Here is a 20,426-nt window from a genome sequence, read left to right on the forward strand (position 1 = left end):
GGATTACCAACAAAATTTGTCCTTGTTGTCTGTTCCTTATGACCGCCTACGAAGGCGGAGATAATTGCTTCTGTCCATGACCATAAACTACTCTAAATTAAAAGTATTTGTACTAAAATGTATAAACGCCGTCGTCTGTAACAATATGTACTCACATTCTTTTTATTCGAATAGTACTACATAGTGGTGATGTGTAATTCGTGATCGCAATCATAACAATGGAGAGTACAAGTATACCAAAAGTACATTCGTGTTACAATGTGTTCACCGTAAAGATGGTGGTTCTTCGTCTAACAGCAGTACCTGATTACACGCTTAACCATGTATGAAGTTATACTATCATCTAATCTGATTTACAGAGCATTCCGTGGCATCATCCTGTCAGGTGAGGCTCGAAATGTCAAGTATTTAACTCTATTTCGGAAATGGGACAGAATGTCCAGAGGGAGTAGCAAAGCCTGTATTTTAAAACTGACGTAATTTTAGTGGACACTGAGCGCTAGATGGTAGTCCACGTTGGTAGGAGGAACTGGCCGTTAGCCTACCTCGCGTCTTGATTATTTAAAAAAATGAATATATCTCATTTGACATCATACATAAATTAGATGCTGTCAAATGCGACGTATTTTTATCCCTATCAACGACCAGTGAAATTATTAAGGGTGGACGAAGGAAAGAGTATCGTGACCTAGCGTGAAATGAATAACGTTGAAGTGTTACTATCCTTTGTGGTACAAGTGTCGTCTGAACTCCATACGGCAATGAAACAATCCAGTAATGAACGGTACCACTCCTAAGCACATTAAAAATATCTACCTCTTTTTAGTCACAATTTTCTATTGGGTAAATCAGATGTAGAGCTTTCCAACGGATGCAGTGCATGATTACATGTTGACACCTGTCGTACGCGGTCATTGTCACTCGTTTTGAAAAAATTGGATGAATCAGCGAAAAACATTGCAATCAAAAACATGCAATAGAGTCCAGATACAAGATCAAACCTCAAAACTGTTTATTACAGCTCACATGGATTTAAGGATGGCTACTTAAACACTATCCCTAAAATCTGTGGAAAAGCGACAGAGGTTTCTTTCACAGATATTGTCTTCAGAATTCCTGGAATTGTGGAGAAAGGCTGTTTCACTTCCATTCGCTAAGTTTTTGGCATAGTAGCCACATTACTAGGCTACGTACGGGTACGTAACATCCTCGTAAGAAGCAGCCAGCGTACGATTCGTATCTGTTTCGTTGCTCGCTGAAATGTGTTATGCGGTAGTGACTTGAGAAAACTAAAGTAATTCATGTCGATACCTGATGTCTTTATAAGTCAGTAGACCGTGACTGTCAAATTCACAGTTGCTTGTCAGCCAGACGTTACATGTGGAAGCACCCGTGCATTTCCTGAAGATGTGGGATTATCCTGCTGTCTCTTTCACGACACTATCTACATGCACAGGCGTCCAACTATTTTCAATGGCGCCAGTCTTCTTATACACGGTAGAGACTTCCAAACAATTGAAACTCAGTGTGATGAAACAGTTAATGAAGGTTTTCTATGTGTGGAGAGGAATGCACACATTGAAGATGATGCTTTTTAGTTCAATTCTTAAGCATTTCTGTGAGAGCGAGACATCAGACTATTAACATCAAGACGTCGTATGACGCTGACGGTTAGGAGGTCCTTACCAGTAGGTTAATCGGCCTGACTGGTCGTCATTTTTCGCGTACACTGGTACCACACCCTTTCAAGCATGCGTGTAGGGTGCTTGGATGTAACTGTTCAAATGAACTGGTAAATGTGCCACAGAACGTTGCTACGGAAGTAGCAGACATATTGTAGGTGTTGCCAGGCGCACACCTCCCGGTAACAAAGTCGTCCACACCTGAGTAAACGCATGATGCCACTGGCTACGACCCAATCGAGAGCTTCCTCCATGACGCGCCCTCACGCCATCATTGTCTGCACGCTGTAGATTTCAACTAACCTCAAACAGTAGTGGATAATTCATTCAATGATGAAAAATTTTAGTTACCTTGGTAAAATGAAAGTTGAATGTAAAACAAAGCATATAAATAATGTAATGAGTAAGACAGATGCCACGTTAGTCAGCTTAGGTTTTTTTAATCCTCTCACATATTTACTGGAAGCTGTCTCAGTCTACTACCACATAAATCGCTCTACTAAAAAATTTACATTGAAAATCGCCAGAGTTATAGGGAAAGATATTTGCCGTTGTGTACCCTTGATCACTACAAGATGCGCCATATAACGGGCACCGGAAGAGCTAAGTTCGATCGCTTTAACAATGGACCATTGAAATTATCCAGCATGCCCGTCAACTCATTGCCTTCCTTCGTATTTCGGCCAAGTGAACTGCTATACTGTGTGTCATTAGCCTCTCAGTAATCATCCACGACAGATACCATCATAAGACCAGCATGGTAAAATTTTTATGGTCGACGTACCGAACCAAGAAAACGGGTCTCACTTTGTTATTATCTTGCTGTATACGTATAATGAGTATAGTAAATATGTAGCCTCTGTAATTGTGTTTCCGAAGAACATACCTATTAAATAACAATATTTTATTCTTATCGTCCTACGGCAGAAAGTATTGTAATAGTAAATATTGTGATATAAAAAATTAAACACTTCAGTCTTTCTGTTTGAAATACTGTATTATAAACGTATCTAATATCTCTTCTGAAGGGGTGGTTACTTCTTCATCCAGTGAGCCTACTATGCTGTTGTTATCTCCTGTTAAGAAACTGATACCTATAGATACGGTGTCTTTTCCATTGCTCCTCACCTCACTGTAAAGCAGAAGCGTGCCAATGAGCTCAAATAATTTGTAAAGACCTCACAAGTGAGCGACTGAAACCGTTGGCTACCACCGCAGCGTTGGATACCACAAACAGTGACTTATTACCGCGAATAACTCATAAACTACGGGCTAAAAATACGTTCTTCAACAAAAAATATCTCCCCCCCCCCCCCCCCCACCAAGAAACATGGACCATGCCGTTGATGGGGAGGCTTGCATGCCTCAACGATAGAGATAGCCGTACCATAGGTGCAACCACAACGGAGGGGTATCTGTTGAGAGGCCAGACAAACGTATGGTCCCTGAAGAGGGGCAGCAGGCTTTTCAGTAGTTGCAGGGGCAACAGTCTGGACGATTGACTGATCTGGCCTTGTAACACTAACCAAAACGGCGTTGCTGTTGTGGTACTGAGAACGGCTGAAAGCAAGGGGAAACTACAGCCGTAATTTTTCCAGAGGGTATGCAGCTTTACTGTATGATTCAAAGATGATGGCGTCCCCTTGGGTAAAATATTCCGGAGATAAAATAGTCCCCAATTCGGATCTCCGGGCGGGGACTACTCAACAGGACGTCGTTATCAGGAGAAAGAAAACTGGCGTTCTATGGATCGGAGCGTGGAATGTCAGATCCGTTAATCGGGCAGATAGGTTAAAAAATTTAAAAAGGGAAATGGATAGGTTAAAGTTGGATATAGTGAGAACTATTGAAGTTCGGTGGCAGGAGGAACAACACTTTTGGTCAGGTGAATACAGAGTTATAAATACAAAATCAAGTAGGCATAATGCAGGAGTAGGTTTAATAATGAATAAAAAAATAGGTGTGCGGGTAAGCTACTACAAACAGCATAGTGAACGCATTATTGTCGCCAAGATAGATACGAAGCCCACGCCTACTACAGTAGTACAAGTTTATGTGCCAACTAGCTCTGCAGATGATGAAGAAATTGATGAAATGTATGATGAGATAAAAGAAATTATTCAGGTAGTGAAGGGAAACGAAAATTTAATAGTCATGGGTGACTGGAATTCAACAGCAGGAAAAGGAAGAGAAGGAAACGTAGTAGGAGAATATGGATTAGGGCTAAGAAATGAAAGAGGAAGCCGCCTGGTAGAATTTTGGACAGAGCATAACTTAATCATACCTAACACTTGGTTCAAAAATTATGAATGAAGGTTGTATACATGGAAGAACAGTGGAGATACTAGAAGGTATCAGATAGATTATATAATGGTAAGACAGAGATTTAGGAACCAGGTTTTAAATTGTAAGACATTTCCAGGGGCAGATGAGGACTCTGACCACAATCTATTGGTTATGAACTGTAGATTAAAACTGAAGAAACCGCAAAAAGGTGGGAATTTAAATTGATGGGACCTGGAAAAACTGTAAGAACCAGAGATTTTACAGAGTTTCAGGGAGAGCATAAGGGAACAATTGACAGGAGTTGGGGAGTGAAGTACAGTAGAAGAAGAATGGGTAGCTTTGAGGGATGAAATAGTGAAGGCAGCAGAGGAGCAAGTAGGTAAAAAGACGAGGGCTAGTAGAAATCCTTGGGTAACAGAAGAGATACTGAATTTAACTGATGAAAGGAGAAAATACAAAAATGCATCAAATGAAGCAGGCAAAAAGGAATACAAACGTCTCAAAAATGAGATCGACAGGAAGTGCAGAATGGCTTAGCAGGCATGGCTATAGGACAAATCTAAGGATGTAGAAGCTTATCTCACGAGGGGTAAGATACATACTGCCTACAGGAAAATTAAAGAGACCTTTGGAGAAAAGAGAACCACTTGCATGAATATCAAGAGCTCAGATGGAAACCCAGTTCTAAGCAAAGAAGGGAAAGCAGAAAGGTGGAAGGAGTATATAGAGGGTCTATACAGGGGCGATGTTCTAGAGGACAATATTATGGAAATGGAAGAGAACGTAGGTGAAGACGTAATGGGAGATACCATACTGCGTGAAGAGTTTGACAGAGCATTGAAAGACGTGAGTCGAAACAAGGCCCCGGGATAGATAACATTCCATTAGAACTACTGACGGCCTCGGGAGAGCCAATCCTGACAAAACTCTACCATCTGGTGAGCAAGACGTATGAGACAGGCGAAATACCCTCAGACTTCAAGAAGAATATAATAATTCCAATCCAAAAGAAAGCAGGTATTGACAGATGTGAAAATTACTGAACTATCAGTTTAATGAGTCACAGCTGCAAACTACTAACACGAATTCGTTACAGACGAATGGAAAAACTGGTAGAGGCCGACCTCGGAGAAGAACAGTTTGGATTCCTTAGAAATGTTGGAACACGTGAGGCAATACTGACCCTACGACTTATCTTGGAAGAAAGATTGAGGAAAGGCAAACCTACATTTCCAGCATTTGTAGACTTAGAGAAAGCTTTTGACAATGTTGACTGGAATACTCTCTTTCAAATTCTGAAGGTGGCAGGGGTAAGATACAGCGAGCGAAAGGCTATTTACAATTTGTACAGAAACCAGATGGCAGTTATAAGAGTCGAGGGACATGGAAGGGAAGCAGTGGTTGGGAAGGGAGTGAGACAGGGTTGTAGCCTCTCCCCGATGTTATTCAATCTGTATATTGAGCAAGCAGTAAAGGAAACAAAAGAAAAGTTCGGTGTAGGCATTAAAATCTATGGAGAAGAAATAAAAACACTGAGGTTCTCCGATGACATTGTAATTCTGTCAGAGACAGCAAAGGACTTGCAAGAGCATTTGAACGGAATGGACAGTGTCTTGAAAGGAGGGTATAAGATGAACATCAACAAAAGCAAAACGAGGATAGTGGAATGTAGTCGAATTAAGTTGGGTGATGCTGAGGGAAATGGATTAGGAAATGAGACACTTCAAGTAGTAAAGGAGTTTGGGGAGCAAAATAACTGATGGTGGCCGAAGTAGAGAGGATATAAAATGTAGACTGGCAATGGCAAGGAAAGCGTTTCTGAAGAAGAGAAATTTGTTAACATCGAGTATTGATTTAAGTGTTAGGAAGTCGTTTCTGAAAGTATTTGTATGGAGTGTAGCCATGTACGGAAGTGAAACATGGACGATAAATAGTTTGGACAAGAAGAGAATAGAAGCTTTCGAAATGTGGTGCTACAGAAGAATCCTGAAGATTAGATGGGTAGATCACATAACTAGTGAGGAGGTATTGAATAGAATTGGGGAGAAGAGGAGTTTGTGGCACAACTTGACTAGAAGAAGGGATCGGTTTGTAGGACATGTTCTGAGGCATCAAGGGATCACCAATTTAGTACTGGAGGGCAGTGTGGAGGGTAAAAATCGTAGAGGGAGACCAAGAGATGAATACACTAAGGAGATTCAGAAGGATGTTGGCTGCAGTAGGTATTGGGAGATGAAGAAGCTTGCACAGGATAGAGTAGCATGGAGAGCTGCATCAAACCAGTCTCAGGACTGAAGACCACAACAACAAAACAGCAACAACAAAAAATTACCCTCTCTGAGACTTATCACGCCACAAAGTTCCTCACTGATGTCCTGAAACACCTTAAAGATATAATTCCTACACATTTCGGTCTTCAATGGGCATCACTGAATTCTTGGATTCATATTTGTCAAGAAACAAAGCTATTCATCTCAGATTGTCAGAAATTAGACTTAATAGAATTTAGGAGTTAAATATTGGAGTTCGATCTTGCGTATAGCCTATTTATTCTTTCATAAACATTTTTATCCCTGCCATAATAGGGCTCCGAATTTCGTGAGATTGTAGTACATCCTTAGATGTAGCGAAATGCTACTGTAGTATGATACTCTGTTCAAGCGTTTCCTAGAAATCAATATTCAAATATTTACACCGTACTGAATAAAATAACAGAGAGCAGCAGCATTAGCGCAACAAGCTGAGGCGGCAGACAAGAAGTGTGCCTGTACTATATTCGAGTTTCGAAATTTATTTATCTTTTTCTAATTTTCCACAACATTATTTTAACCCTACAACGGAAATGAATAAATTAATAATAATAACGGTAATATTAGTGGTCCAATCTAGGTGAGGTATAACCAGGAGAGGTGATGTAATGAACTTTTACTTGTACTTACAATTGCATTTGTGGTGGGTTTGCAGACTCACTGAATTTTAAAATGCATTTGAATCATGGACTGCGCTAATTATTTTAATTTTCGCCATTGTAATTTCGACTTTTAAACCAACTGCAACTGATTCGGGTGCTGAAAACATAGCAGTTGTTAACATTAGTAAAATAAGTGGAAATAATGTGAGACTATATGGCTCATGTCAGATTCGTCACATGCGCCATCGGTATATGAAGGAGAGAAATAACCTTCGAGAAACTGGATTCGTGGTTTCTACACATCTCAGTAACTTTTATCGATACATTAATTGGCGTATCATAGTGAAATCATACAGATTATGCCTGTTTAGAATAACGTATACCGTTCTTGTATTGCTTTTGGAACGCCTGCAGAAACCAGCTGTGGAACTGGCCGGCGTTGCCAGTTCGTCTACGTGCTGTATTGGAGACCGCTCAGGTATGGTATTCAACAGGCTCGTAGAAATTTCAATCTCAGTTTCTCGGAAGCTATTAGAGGCTACATCGTAAGAGAGCTGCATTTGTTCATGTAAGTATCAACTACAGTCGTGCACAGCATGAGCAAACTCGTTAGGTTTTATGCTTCCCTTGTAAGATACATTCAGCAGCTTTTTTTTTTTTTTGCATATTGTAAAACATTGGTCGAAAATACATCATTCAAGTCTACATTGCTTGCGACCATTGTTCATGCAATTTCTAGATTACATGAATAATAAAAAGTTAATAATTCGAGGTGCGATTCTAAACAAAGCGCCCTTATACGTCGTGGTTGTCGTACGCCAGTCTTAGCTAATGTGCTCGAACCACAAGCGGCAGAGATAAGAAGAACACGTGGGGCATGTTTCTGTTCCTGGGAACCGCCTGAGTGCTGTAACCAATCATATACCAGAGACGATTTGGCTGGCTTCGAGTGGCGGAGGCCTGTGGCGTGGTCTGACACCTCCTGTTTACTCGCCGACAAGAGGCGTGGCTGTTAATTAGAGACCTTTGTGACGTAGTCTCACCTGCTCAAACTAACCGAGTGCATACACAGTTCCAGACGTATATTTCCTTGGGTACTGCTGGTTAGACCAGGAGGCGCCGATACATTTGACAGATTAATTTCTAAACTACTCGTAAAGAACAATTCGTCTTCAGGTGCTCCGATGCAGTGAAGCATTGATCGACACAGATGTTGGATAGACATTAGGTGTATGACATTTCGTACACTCGGAAAATCAAGTTGTTTTATAACAACATGACTTTCTACAATGATATGGCAGTGGTGCGTGGCCAACATGAATAACAGGAGAGCTATTTGTATTTAAGCGTAAACGTAAACACATCTACAAGGGATTTCTTTAAAATGTTTGGGCCGAAAGTGCCTTGTACCCCTTGAAAACTGATGAACAACTTGTTTACTAGTGTGCCTGCCACTGATATAGCCTCATCAGTTGCTTAGATGTGGACAGAGCTATGTACAGATTGCAAAACACTAGCTGTGGTTTTCTCTCCTCTGTGAGAGATTGTTGAGGATGAAGACATTTCATACTGGGATTGATTCTGGTCTCTGTTCCGACCATTTCCTTTCTCCACACCCTGCTGTGCCATAAATATGCTCACTTCCGCCACAAACTGTTTTGCTCTCTGATATTAACAGTCATCGACTTCTGCGTCCTTATGTATGATAAATGTAGCTTTAGGTCTGGATGAAAAGCCACATTCAGCCGTAAGATTTTCGATAAAAGAAACTGAAGCTTCGAAATTGTACAAGCCAATCATTTCATACGCTTCGAGTGCCCACATTGGCAGATACAAAAAAAAAAAAAAAAAATGGTTCAAATGGCTCTGAGCACTATGAGACTTAACTTCTGAGGTCATCAGTCGCCTAGAACTTAGAACTACTTAAACCTAACTAACCTATGGACACCACACACATCCATGCCCGAGGCAGGATTCGAACTTGCGACAGTAGCGGTCGCGCGGCTCCATACTGTAGTGCCTGGAACCACTCGGCCACTCTGGCCGGCGGCTGATACCAATAACGAACTGTAGATACATACGACCATCCTGCATCGAATTGCAATATTACATGCTTTTCTATAGTTCGTAATTGCTACAGTTTGTTTGCTTTGTAACGAGCTCCTGCTCGCCTTTTGCTACACAGATAATTTAGAATTAATCTGCATTCTGATTTACTTTTAATGCACTTATATCGCCTCATTAGTTTGCTGTAGGAATAGTATTCACCAATATCCTCTAGTACGCTGTCATCAATATCTTCTGACACACTGGGCCTCGACTTTTAGGTGGAGATAGCTCATACAAATTTGACTGTATTATTCCTGTTGCTCTGGAGATGAACTGTCGTGTGCTGCTTGAAGAGGCACCTTCAGGTTCAGGTTTTTCCTATCCTTCAAAATCAGTATATCTATACAGGTTAACGTCATGTATTTCATCATATTTCTCAATCATATTTCTACTCTGTGCCCTAGCGGTCCTAGGCACTTCAGTCTGGAGCCGCGCGACCGCTATGGTCGCAGGTTCGAATCCTGCCTCGGGCTTGGATGTGTGTGCTGTCCTTAGGTTAGTTACGTTCAAGTACACTCCTGGAAATGGAAAAAAGAACTCATTGACACCGGTGTGTCAGACCCACCATACTTGCTCCGGACACTGCGAGAGGGCTGTACAAGCAATGATCACACGCACGGCACAGCGGACACACCGGGAACCGCGGTGTTGGCCGTCGAATGGCGTCAGTGTCAGCCAGTTTGCCGTGGCATACGGAGCTCCATCGCAGTCTTTAACACTGGTAGCATGCCGCGACAGCGTGGACGTGAACCGTATGTGCAGTTGATGGACTTTGAGCGAGGGCGTATAGTGGGCATGCGGGAGGCCGGGTGGACGTACCGCCGAATTGCTCAACACGTGGGGCGTGAGGTCTCCACAGTACATCGATGTTGTCGCCAGTGGTCGGCGGAAGGTGCACGTGCCCGTCGACCTGGGACCACACCGCAGCGACGCACGGATGCACGCCAAGACCGTAGGATCCGACGCAGTGCCGTAGGGGACCGCACCGCCACTTCCCAGCAAATTAGGGACACTGTTGCTCCTGGGGTATCGGCGAGGACCATTCGCAACCGTCTCCATGAAGCTGGGTCCCGCACACCGTTAGGCCGTCTTCCGCTCACGCCCCAACATCGTGCAGCCCGCCTCCAGTGGTGTCGCGACAGGCGTGAATGGAGGGACGAATGGAGACGTGTCGTCTTCAGCGATGAGAGTCGCTTCTGCCTTGGTGCCAATGATGGTCGTATGCGTGTTTGGCGCCGTACAGGTGAGCGCCACAATCAGGACTGCATACGACCGAGGCACACAGGGCCAACACCCGGCATCATGGTGTGGGGAGCGATCTCCTACACTGGCCGTACACCACTGGTGATCGTCGAGGGTACACTGAATAGTGCACGGTACATCCAAACCGTCATCGAACCCATCGTTCTACCATTCCTAGACCGGCAAGGGAACTTGCTGTTCCAACAGGACAGTGCACGTCCGCATGTATCCCGTGCCACCCAACGTGCTCTAGAAGGTGTAAGTCAACTACCCTGGCCAGCAAGATCTCCGGATTTGTCCCCCATTGAGCATGTTTGGGACTGGATAAAGCGTCGTCTCACGCTGTCTGCACGTCCAGCACGAACGCTGGTCCAACTGAGGCGCCAGGTGGAAATGGCATGGCAAGCCGTTCCACAGGACTACATCCAGCATCTCTACGATCGTCTCCATGGGAGAATAGCAGCCTGCATTGCTGCGAAAGGTGGATATACGCTGTACTAGTGCCGACATTGTGCATGCTCTGTTGCCTGTGTCTATGTGCCTGTGGTTCTGTCAGTGTGATCATGTGATGTATCTGACCCCAGGAATGTGTCAATAAAGTTTCCCGTTCCTGGGACAATGAATTCACGGTGTTCGTATTTCAATTTCCAGGAGTGTAGTTCTATGTCCTAGGGAGCTGATGACCTAAGATGTTAAGTCCCATAGTGCTAAGAGCCATTTGAACCATCATATTTCTAAATTATTACATACCCACGAACGCTCTGTTCTCGACACCAATGCCCACTCCATATTCAGCACGTCGCAACTTTTTCCCTAATATTTGGACTACATTCGTAGGATTAACTCTCCAAGACACACATCCGCAGTGCACCTATACCATTCACACAGCTCGAGCACTTGTTAGTACAGCTACAACATGCCACTATCTGTTAGCGCTTGAAGGCAAGTGAGGAGTTTTTGATGAAAATGATAGAGACCGCCTTTGTTTTTATGATCGAGTGTTAATCTAACCATGGTCTCCTGCGGTTCTGAGCGTACTGCGTCAAAGGTGTCCCTTGTCAGACTTTAGAGATCTCCTAGCTGATCGACTGCAGCCTACAAGGCAGCGCTCAATTATCTTTGGACATGTGAACATCATGTCGCCGGTCTCTCCAGCCGTTGTTGCTAGCAGATGAATCCTGATGTTGCCGCCGCGTCTTGACTTTAGGCGCTGTCCCGCTCTGTCGATTAGTGAAAAAATACGAGCTTACCGAGTATCGGACCAGATTGGCGACTGGATTCTCAACTGGTCGGTCTTAGCGGAATAAAACCGCCAGAAGTGAAAGTAATTTCTGGGGTGCCTCGAGAAGCTGCGATAGGACAGCTACTGTTGAGAATGTATATTTATTTTCTAGTAGAAAGCGTCGAAAGCTCTTTAAGGCTGTTTGCATGTGATGCTCTGGTCTATAAAAAGGTACCAGTGATACGCAGAAGAACCTACAGAAGACTGATGAATGGCGCAGGGACTGGCAGTTGACCCTGAACGTAAGTAAACGTAACGTACTGCGCGTACATAGGAAAAGACATCCGCTACTTTACTGCTAAACTACTGATGACAGAGTCCTGAAAAAAGTAACTACCAGATTATTTATCCGGAGCGATCTGAAGGGTACTGACCTAATGAGACAAACAGTGGAAGAAGCAGATTTGAGATTCATAGGAAGAACCTGAAGGAAATGTAGTTCATCCACTAAGGAAGTGACTAACAAGGCAGTGGTTCGACCGATTCCTGAGAATTGTTCATCAGTCTGCGACCTTACGAGGTAAGACTGATAGAAGAGGTACAGAGGATCCGACAAAGAGCGGCGCGTTTCTTCACGGAATCTTTTAGTCCGTCCGTGAGCATTACAGGGATGCTCCATAAACTCCACAGGCAGACGCTACAAGAGAACCGTTGTGGATCAGGCAGATATATAGTACTGAAATTTCGAGAGAGTTCTATCCGGGAAGAATCGGCCAAGATATTACTTCCTCCAACATGACTCTCGTGTTTTTATTGGTAATTACCGTCTACTGTATTTTTCTGATCCAAATAAAAAGTAAGTAAGATGGATGCTCTGACTGCGCCTCTAGGGCACTTAGTACGTTCAGAGGGACCGTAAACTGCAGATTTTGCAGGAGGTAATATATGTTATCACATTCAGCGTTTCGACGTTTCTACACTCATGTTAATAAATTAAGGATAATGCTGATACATGACGAAACAACGCTCTGGTGGGTGATTTGCGGGTTTAGATCACCTCGGGGTATGACGATGCGGTGCATTTGACCTGTGGTCGTTGCAAGGTTGCGTTGGCAGCAGTCCACATACGCATGTCTCAGTACGGTGCAGCGAGTAAGTGTTCAGACATTTTCAGACGTGCTAATGGTGACTGTGTGTTGAAAATGACTCAAAGAACACATATTGATGACGTTATGAGGGGTAGAATACTAGGGCGACTGGAGGCTGGTCAAACACAGCAGGTCGTAGCACGGGCCCTCCGTGTGCAACAATGTGTGATCTCAAAGTTATGGCAACGATTCTAGCAGGCAGAAAACGTGTCCAGGCGCTACAGTACGGGACGTCCACAGTATACAACACTACAAGAAGACCGATATCTCACCATCAGTGCCCGTAGACGGTCACGGAGTTCTGCAGGTAGCCTTGCTCGTGACCTTACCGCAGCCACTGGAACAGTTGTCTCCAGACACACAGTCTACAGACTACTGAACAGACATGGTGTATTCGCCCGGAGACCTGCAGGGTGAATTCCACTGACTCCTAGTCGCAGGAGAGCCCGTAAAGCCTGGTGTCACGAACACAGTGAATGGTCATTGGAATAGTGGTCCCAGGTTATGTTCATGGACGAGTCCAGTTACAGTCTCAACAGTGATTCTCGCCGGGTTTTCATCTGGCGTGAACCAGGAACCAGATACCAACCCTTTAATGTCCTTGAAAGGGACATGTATGGAGGTCGTGGCTTGATGGTGTGGGGTGGCATTATGATTGGTGCACGTACATCCCTGCATGTCTTTGACAGTGGAACTGTAACGGGTCAGTTGTATCGGGACGTCATTTTGCACCAGTATGTCCGCCTTTTCAGGGGTACAGTGGGGTCCACCTTTCTCCTGATGGATGATATTGCACGGCCTCACCGAGCTGCCATCGTGGAGGAGTACCTTGAAACAGAAGATACCAGGCGAATGGAGTGGCCTTCCTGTTCTCCAGACCGAAACCCCATCGAGCACGTCTGGGATGCTCTCGGTCGACGTATAGCTGCACGTCTTCAAACCCCTACGACACTTCAGAAGCTCCGACAGGCACTGGTGCAAGAATGAGACGCTACACCCCAGCAGCTGGTCGACCACCTGATCCAGAGTACGGAAACCCGTTGTGCGGCCTGTGTACGTGTGCATGGTGATCATATCCCATATTGATATCGGGGTACATGCGCAGAAAACAATGGCGTTTTGTAGCACATGTGTTTCGAGACGGTTTTCTCAACTTATCTCCAATACTGTGGACTTACATATCTGTGTCGTATGTGATCCCTATGTGCCTATGCTATTAGTGCCATGTTTGTGTAGTGCCACGTTGTGTGACACCACATTCAGCAGTTATCCTTAATTTATGAGCATGAGTGTAGTTTGAGAACGCTTATGGTGATGGGTGTGCGTTACAATTTATATTAAAAATACGACAACGTGACACCGTGTCGAACTTTACAAAAAAGGGTTCAAAATGGAAACCAAGTTGAGTACGATGTTCGTTTACAGATTATAATTATGGCACCATCAGGTTTAATCTACTGGCAATAACGGCTGGAGAGATCGGCGACATGCTGTTCGCGTATCCAAAGACAATCAAGCGCTGCCTTGTAGGCAGCAATCGGCCAGCTGGAAGATCATAAAAACAAAGGTGGTCTCTATTTATTTTCATGAAGAACTCCTCACTTGTCTGCCAGCGCTATCACATAGTGGCATGTTGTAGCTGTACTAACAAGTGCTCGAGTTGTTTGGATGGTATAGCTGCACTAAGGATGTGTCTCTGCGAGAGTTTGCATGTGGGTTACTGTGTAAAGTGTGTACAATCATGTCATGAAGAGAATTAACCCTACGAATGTGGTCCAAATACTAGGGAGAAAGTTGCGACGTGTTGAATATGGAAATGAAATTGGCGTCGAGGACAGAGCATTGGCGGACATGTGATAATTTATTATGTGATTTAGAAATATGATGAAATACATGGCGTTAAGCTCGATAGATATACTGATAATTACGGTACTTCAGTCATGGTTAGGATTTCTGCAGCAACACGTTGGAAGAATATGTATTCAACGTGTTCTTGCGGCTGGTTCCTCTTTGAAGCTTCATTTAGAACCACAGCTCTTGTTTTTTCGACCAAATGTAGGTGGCTAGAAATTTTTTACTTCTAACACCAGACAGAAAAGCACAAAAATTGGTACATCATTTAGAATGATTATCACATATACAGTCAACTTTTCAGTAATATACAGTACATGTGTATGTGCAGTAAAATGTAAGAATAACTGGAGACACACACTTTGGTGGAAGTACACAGTACATTTTGGGAAACACTACAGAAAGAATATATGGTAACTACCAGCAACTTTGTGATCTATCTTGCTCTGCCATCACATGCTCTTAAAGTCGAACGAGCGCAATATTTGTATTGGGAAACCTTTCTGGATGCATTCGTGCAGAAATTCTGCTCTTGGCATCAACTTTGCCGTATTCAAGCAGCACATCGATCAATTTGATACTCGAGTCTTGGTGCATGTTGTAACGCTGTCAACAACCTTGCTGAACTGGTTCTAACAGAGCTACCCAACCCTAACAACGAGACAAGTGGCACAATGGTTACCACACTGTAGTCGTATTCGAAAAAACCCAGTCCCGTCACCCAGATTTAGGTCTTCCGTGCTGTCAGTCAGTCGCTATATGTAAATGCTGGGATGCTTCCTTCGAAAAGGACACGACGTACTTCCTTTCGTAATGCCAGCATTGGATGCTCCATCTCTAATGACCACGTTGTAGACAGGGTGTTAAATACTCATGTTCTTTTTTCTGCCAATCTTGATGGGAAGAAAGTAACACTAGAAAGATCCCGTTCTTGCTCAAGAAAACATCTGAGTTCAGTCCGTGCATCTAACATACACTGATGGGTACAGTGCTGCTTCGAAAAAAGGTATTTTCGGACAGAGGTTCCCTCTTAAAAATGGTCAATTGTCATCCATGTCAGCGATGTATTGTAAATCTGCGTGCCATAAATAATATTACAACTCGTGGTAGAAGGTATTCCTAATGTACCAAATATCAAGATTGCTTCGCATTCTGTTCATATTTGGATGAGGCAGCTCCTCAGAAATACAGGGTGACACGGAATAATGGGAATGTTTGAAATGAGTAGTGGCAGCCGTGGGCAGGTGGCAGCACTGCAGGTTCGTGACAGGCGCAAGTAAACAGTCAGCCATTTCAGTGATCATGGATCAATGGAACGGACAACAGCGTGTGTTAGCAATAAAAATGTTTTATAAAAACAATGATAGTTTGGTAGCGGTGCAGAGGGAGTTTAGACGTTTTTATAATTTAGGACGTCATATTGCCGTTCCGTCGAAACACGCAATAAAATGGTGGATTAATAACCAACAGGACGACCAAGAAGTGTGCTTTCTCCAGCGAACGTTGATGTTGTACGCGAGTCTGTCTTACGGAGCCCACGGCGTTCAATTCGTAAGCAAACAGCAGTGGTTGGAATGTCCTGGGTGAGTGTTCGCAGAATTCTTCATCTTGATTTAAAATTTCATCCGCAAAAGCTACAGATGGTGCAGCAATTGACGAACAACGATTACAGGTTACGGTTAGAATTGTGTCAACAAATGATAACAAAAATAAACAATGACGATGAGTTTCTAAACAAGTTGAGGATGGCAGATGAGGCACATTTTCATGTCACAGGTTATGTGAATAAACAGAACTACCGTTACTGGGCAAACACAAATCTGAATGACATTCATGAGGGCCCTTCAGACGCTAGTAAAGTGAAGTATGGTGTGGTGTTTCATCATATGGAACTATCGGACCGTATTTTCTCGCAAATGAACAGGGAAACACAACAACTGTAAATGTCGATAGTTACGTGGATATGTTACAAACTTCCGATACACCTGCATTGAATAACTTTCCAAACGTTCAAGAAGCCTGGTTTCAACAGGACGGAGCGACATCACACACTGCTCGGCAATCAATGGCATACGTGCGAGAATTGTTTGGCAACCGTGTGATATCACAATTCGGGAACGTTCCCTGGCCTCCTAGATCGCCAGATTTATCCGTTTGTGATTTTACCTTGTGGGGCTACCTCAAGAGCAAAGTCTATACGACTCGACCAAGAACCATGGATGAGTTAAAATAAAGAATTCGGGATGCGATTCACAGTATCCCAGCTGACATGTTGCAACGGTCAATGAGGAATCTCGACAGCAGATCTCACGAATGTACTCGTACAGGAGGACGCCATCTAAAGGGCGTAATTGTAAAAAAATGATAGATGCCATCAATGTTTCGTAAATGGCAAAGTTGTAAGGTTTCAATTATTATAAATGAAATTTCTTTCCTTCATCGCTTCTAGTTTTATTGGATTGTGGAAACGTTCCCTACTTTCTGTTTCATCATGTATGATGAATACGAGGTGCATTAGTCGCAGACCAGTCACTGTCCATCAAATCAATATAAAGTGAATGTGTGACGTAAAATGCTACACGTAAGTACAGACCCGGCTACAGAACTTCTTGCAGACTGACATGGTAGCTGGGAAATCCAGAACCTTCTTTCGTAAGGCAGCCAGCGCCTACCATTCTCCCTCAGATAAGAATAAGTTGCCTGCGCGTGCGTGGAGTGGGAGTAGCCGGAGCTCAGCCAATACGTAAGACCGTGACACGTGCCCGATTAACGCCTGGGCTAGCAAGGCTGAAAGGTGAGACGAGGCGAGCAGATGTGATAATTACCGATGACTCTCGCAATTTCATATCTGCGTACCAAATAATGGCGTCCAAGTGGCTCGTTACATTTGTAAATTCTCTATTGTGTCCACAATCAATCATTTCATCTGTTGCGGCGTGTGCTGTTGTGAACTTCCTGGACAGCTTTAAACTGCGTGGTGGATAGAGCTCAAACCCGTAATCTTATCTATCGTGTGAAATTCTCTTATCGAATACAAACATAAGAAATTAATAAATTACGTATAAAGTAAAGGGAAGTTCTGCGTTCTGGCCCCCGGCGGTGCGATTAGGTGGTCAGTACACCGCTCTTCCGGCAGTTGTCGGGTTTCTTGATCCTGGAACAAGTAGGTCGAGTAGCTGCTCAGGTGTCCTCACAAGGGTCTGTGCATCCCGTACCAGTCCTCCCACCAAGGAAAATCCCCTGGCAGTACCACGAATCGAACCCGGGTCCCCCGCATGTCAATCAGCCACGCTGACCATTCAGCTACGGAGGCGGTATACACAACATTTATAAAATACATTTATAATACGTTTATAAAAATATGACAACAATAATTTCTCGAATTTTATTTCGTTTTGCAGAATTACTTCTCAAAACAAGTTGCGGATAATGTGTGAAGTAGCTGTGACTGTTATTTTATTACCGACGCTCATTTTTAAGGACGTCTGCTGTCTGGGGGGGGGGGGGGGGGGGAGAGTATAAACTTTTTAGATGCTACTATCAAAAATAGAAAAGGAACTCACACATTTATTGTTTTCCGGAAAGCAGTAACATCTTATGGGACAGTCTGCAATAACTCACTTTATTCCATGAGACATAAAAAGGCGTTTTTTAATGCTAAGATGGACACAATAATTCGCTTACATTGTCGATAAGAACTTTGTAATACAGCTAAATATTTTGATACACAAAAACACAGTGAAACTGATTACATCAATGTGCTGATTTACGAAAAAGAATTGTCTCTTCCTGAACTGAGTGGGCATTCAAACTGTAAAGGTTTAAGGTGTCACACTTAGCAACTCTTCTGGTGAATGGATGGCCACATGCAGTAGCTACGTTTTCGCTGACCCTGGTGCTCATCAGGCTGTCCCCTGAGCAGACAGGTGTGTGGCGGCTCGCCTCTCATCTACCGCGTGTCGGCCCGTAGGTACGGTAATCCCTTAGGAGGTCGGCCGGTCCCTCCAGTACACGCTACCTGATATACCTCTTAAGCCTCCCCCGCACCTCAGCTGCCTCTGAAACAATTGAAACTTCGGTGAGTGGAGCTACTAAACACAACCTCAGCACGGCCCAGCGTAATTCTGTTGCTACCTTTTTACAATTACAGAAATTTGCAGTGAATGTTAACGTGGAACCATGGTACATTTTAATATAAAGTAACTTTCGCTTCATGGTTACTTTTAATTCACTTGCTCATAATCAACATGATTACGCAGCAAATACAAGCAAATCCTGGTTCAGACATTCTCATTAATTACCCGTTAAATCAAATCATTTTGCCCCTAAAATATTCACTTTAATAAATTATTTTCGGTGATCAATAACTCATCTGCCGATATGGATTTCAGTGAGGTGAGGGAAACTTAACGTTTCCTAGTTGCACGGTTCAAGTAACGTGTAGGGTGACACGAAAATCCAGTAACGTTTAAAAATTCAAAATTTCTCGGAATAATGTAACTGAATTGAAGTGCACAAAATGACCAACAAATGGCGCTCAGTATGACACAAAAGCAATAATTAGCATCAGAACTAATTTTTAGCAAAGACGACGTTCATGTTCTTTATAACAAAGACTGAAAATGTCGCCTGTCAGTCATCAACGTTTCCGGTAGTGAAGGGAAAATGTTGTGAACAGTACCGCACAGAAAGTCAGCAGGTATTGTGAGAAACTGCCGTAGGATGTTGTCTTTTAGCATCCCCAGTGATGTAGACTTGCGACTTTAGGTAACCCCTCAACCAGTAATCAAACGGAATGAAATCTTGGTAACTGACTCCCTTTCTCACTACGTACAATTTTACACACGAATCTCATGCGGCATCACTGACGTGTTGCTGTCCAGCGCCATCTGTTGGGTGGTATTTACACTCCTCTTTCAACGAAATCACTTGTAATTTCAAGCATGTGTGCTTGAATTAGTGCATTTTCATATGTTAACGGACTTTTGGATCATACAGGACGTTCTAGGCAGCTGCTGGTAGACCTAAACACTCGCAACAAGATTTACAGTGTGTCCTTTGACCACGCAGATCACGAAATGCCGCGTGGTCCAGGGCGGCTTGTCACGGTTCGCGCGGCTCCCCCCGCCGGAGGTTCGAGGTCTCCCTCGGGCATGGGTGTGTGTGTTGTCCTTAGCGTCAGTTAGTTGAAGATAGATTAAGCAGTGTGAAAGCGTAGGGTCCGATGACCTCAGCAGTTTTGTCCCATAGAATCTTACCAAGAATTATAAATTATTATAAAAAACGAAATCCATTAATAGTCCTCGCGCCACACTCAAAAAGCACCTTTTGCGACACGCTATGATTCGCTACCCCTTTCAAAACACGTCATGAGCCAAAAAGTAATGGTTTCCCCTAAAGGCAAATTGTGTTTGTCAGCGAGCGAGGTGGCGCAGTGGTTAGCGGAACTGGACGCCCTAAATCGCTCCAGGCAAATATGGTTCCCTTGACAGGGCACGGCCTATTTCCTTCCCCATCCTTGACATAATCCGAGCTTCTGCTCCGTCTCAAATGACCTCGACGTCTATCTTCTTACGTTCTTTCCTTCCACATTCGCTATCTCAGTAGCAAACTTATCTTATACATCATATGGACAAAGCGTACAGAAACAAAACAACGAAGTGAGGCACCACAAAATAATTATAATAATAACAATAATAACAATTTCCATAATGATGACAGCACTGCAATCTGAAACATTTAAAACGCAAACGTTATGCTTCTGTAATAACGGATCGTCGCCAATGCGATTTTGCGACCAGCAAAGTTGGGCCTAGAGACAAGTTTAAAAATGAAAGCAACTACGCGAGATACATCTGTCTCTGAAGTCGTAAACACCTATTCATTTATACTTCCCCTCACAAGAATACACGGAGAGGTGAAAAAATAGCGATATGCACATACACATACCGATGGCGGTAATATCACGTACGTAA

General features: G+C 43.5%; 1 protein-coding gene across 1 annotated transcript in view; it reads left to right on the forward strand.

Annotated features, from left to right (window-relative positions):
• Positions 1-321: 321 nt before the first annotated feature.
• LOC124594134 (alpha-amylase-like) overlaps positions 322-20,426 on the forward strand; it is a 72,443-nt gene continuing 52,338 nt past the window's right edge. The window contains exon 1 of the mRNA XM_047132490.1: positions 322-385. Coding sequence (XP_046988446.1) covers positions 322-385 — 64 coding nt within the window. The remainder of the gene's footprint in view (positions 386-20,426) is intronic.

The sequence above is a fragment of the Schistocerca americana genome, chromosome 2, assembly GCF_021461395.2.
Source record: "Schistocerca americana isolate TAMUIC-IGC-003095 chromosome 2, iqSchAmer2.1, whole genome shotgun sequence".
Classification (NCBI taxonomy): domain Eukaryota; kingdom Metazoa; phylum Arthropoda; class Insecta; order Orthoptera; family Acrididae; genus Schistocerca; species Schistocerca americana.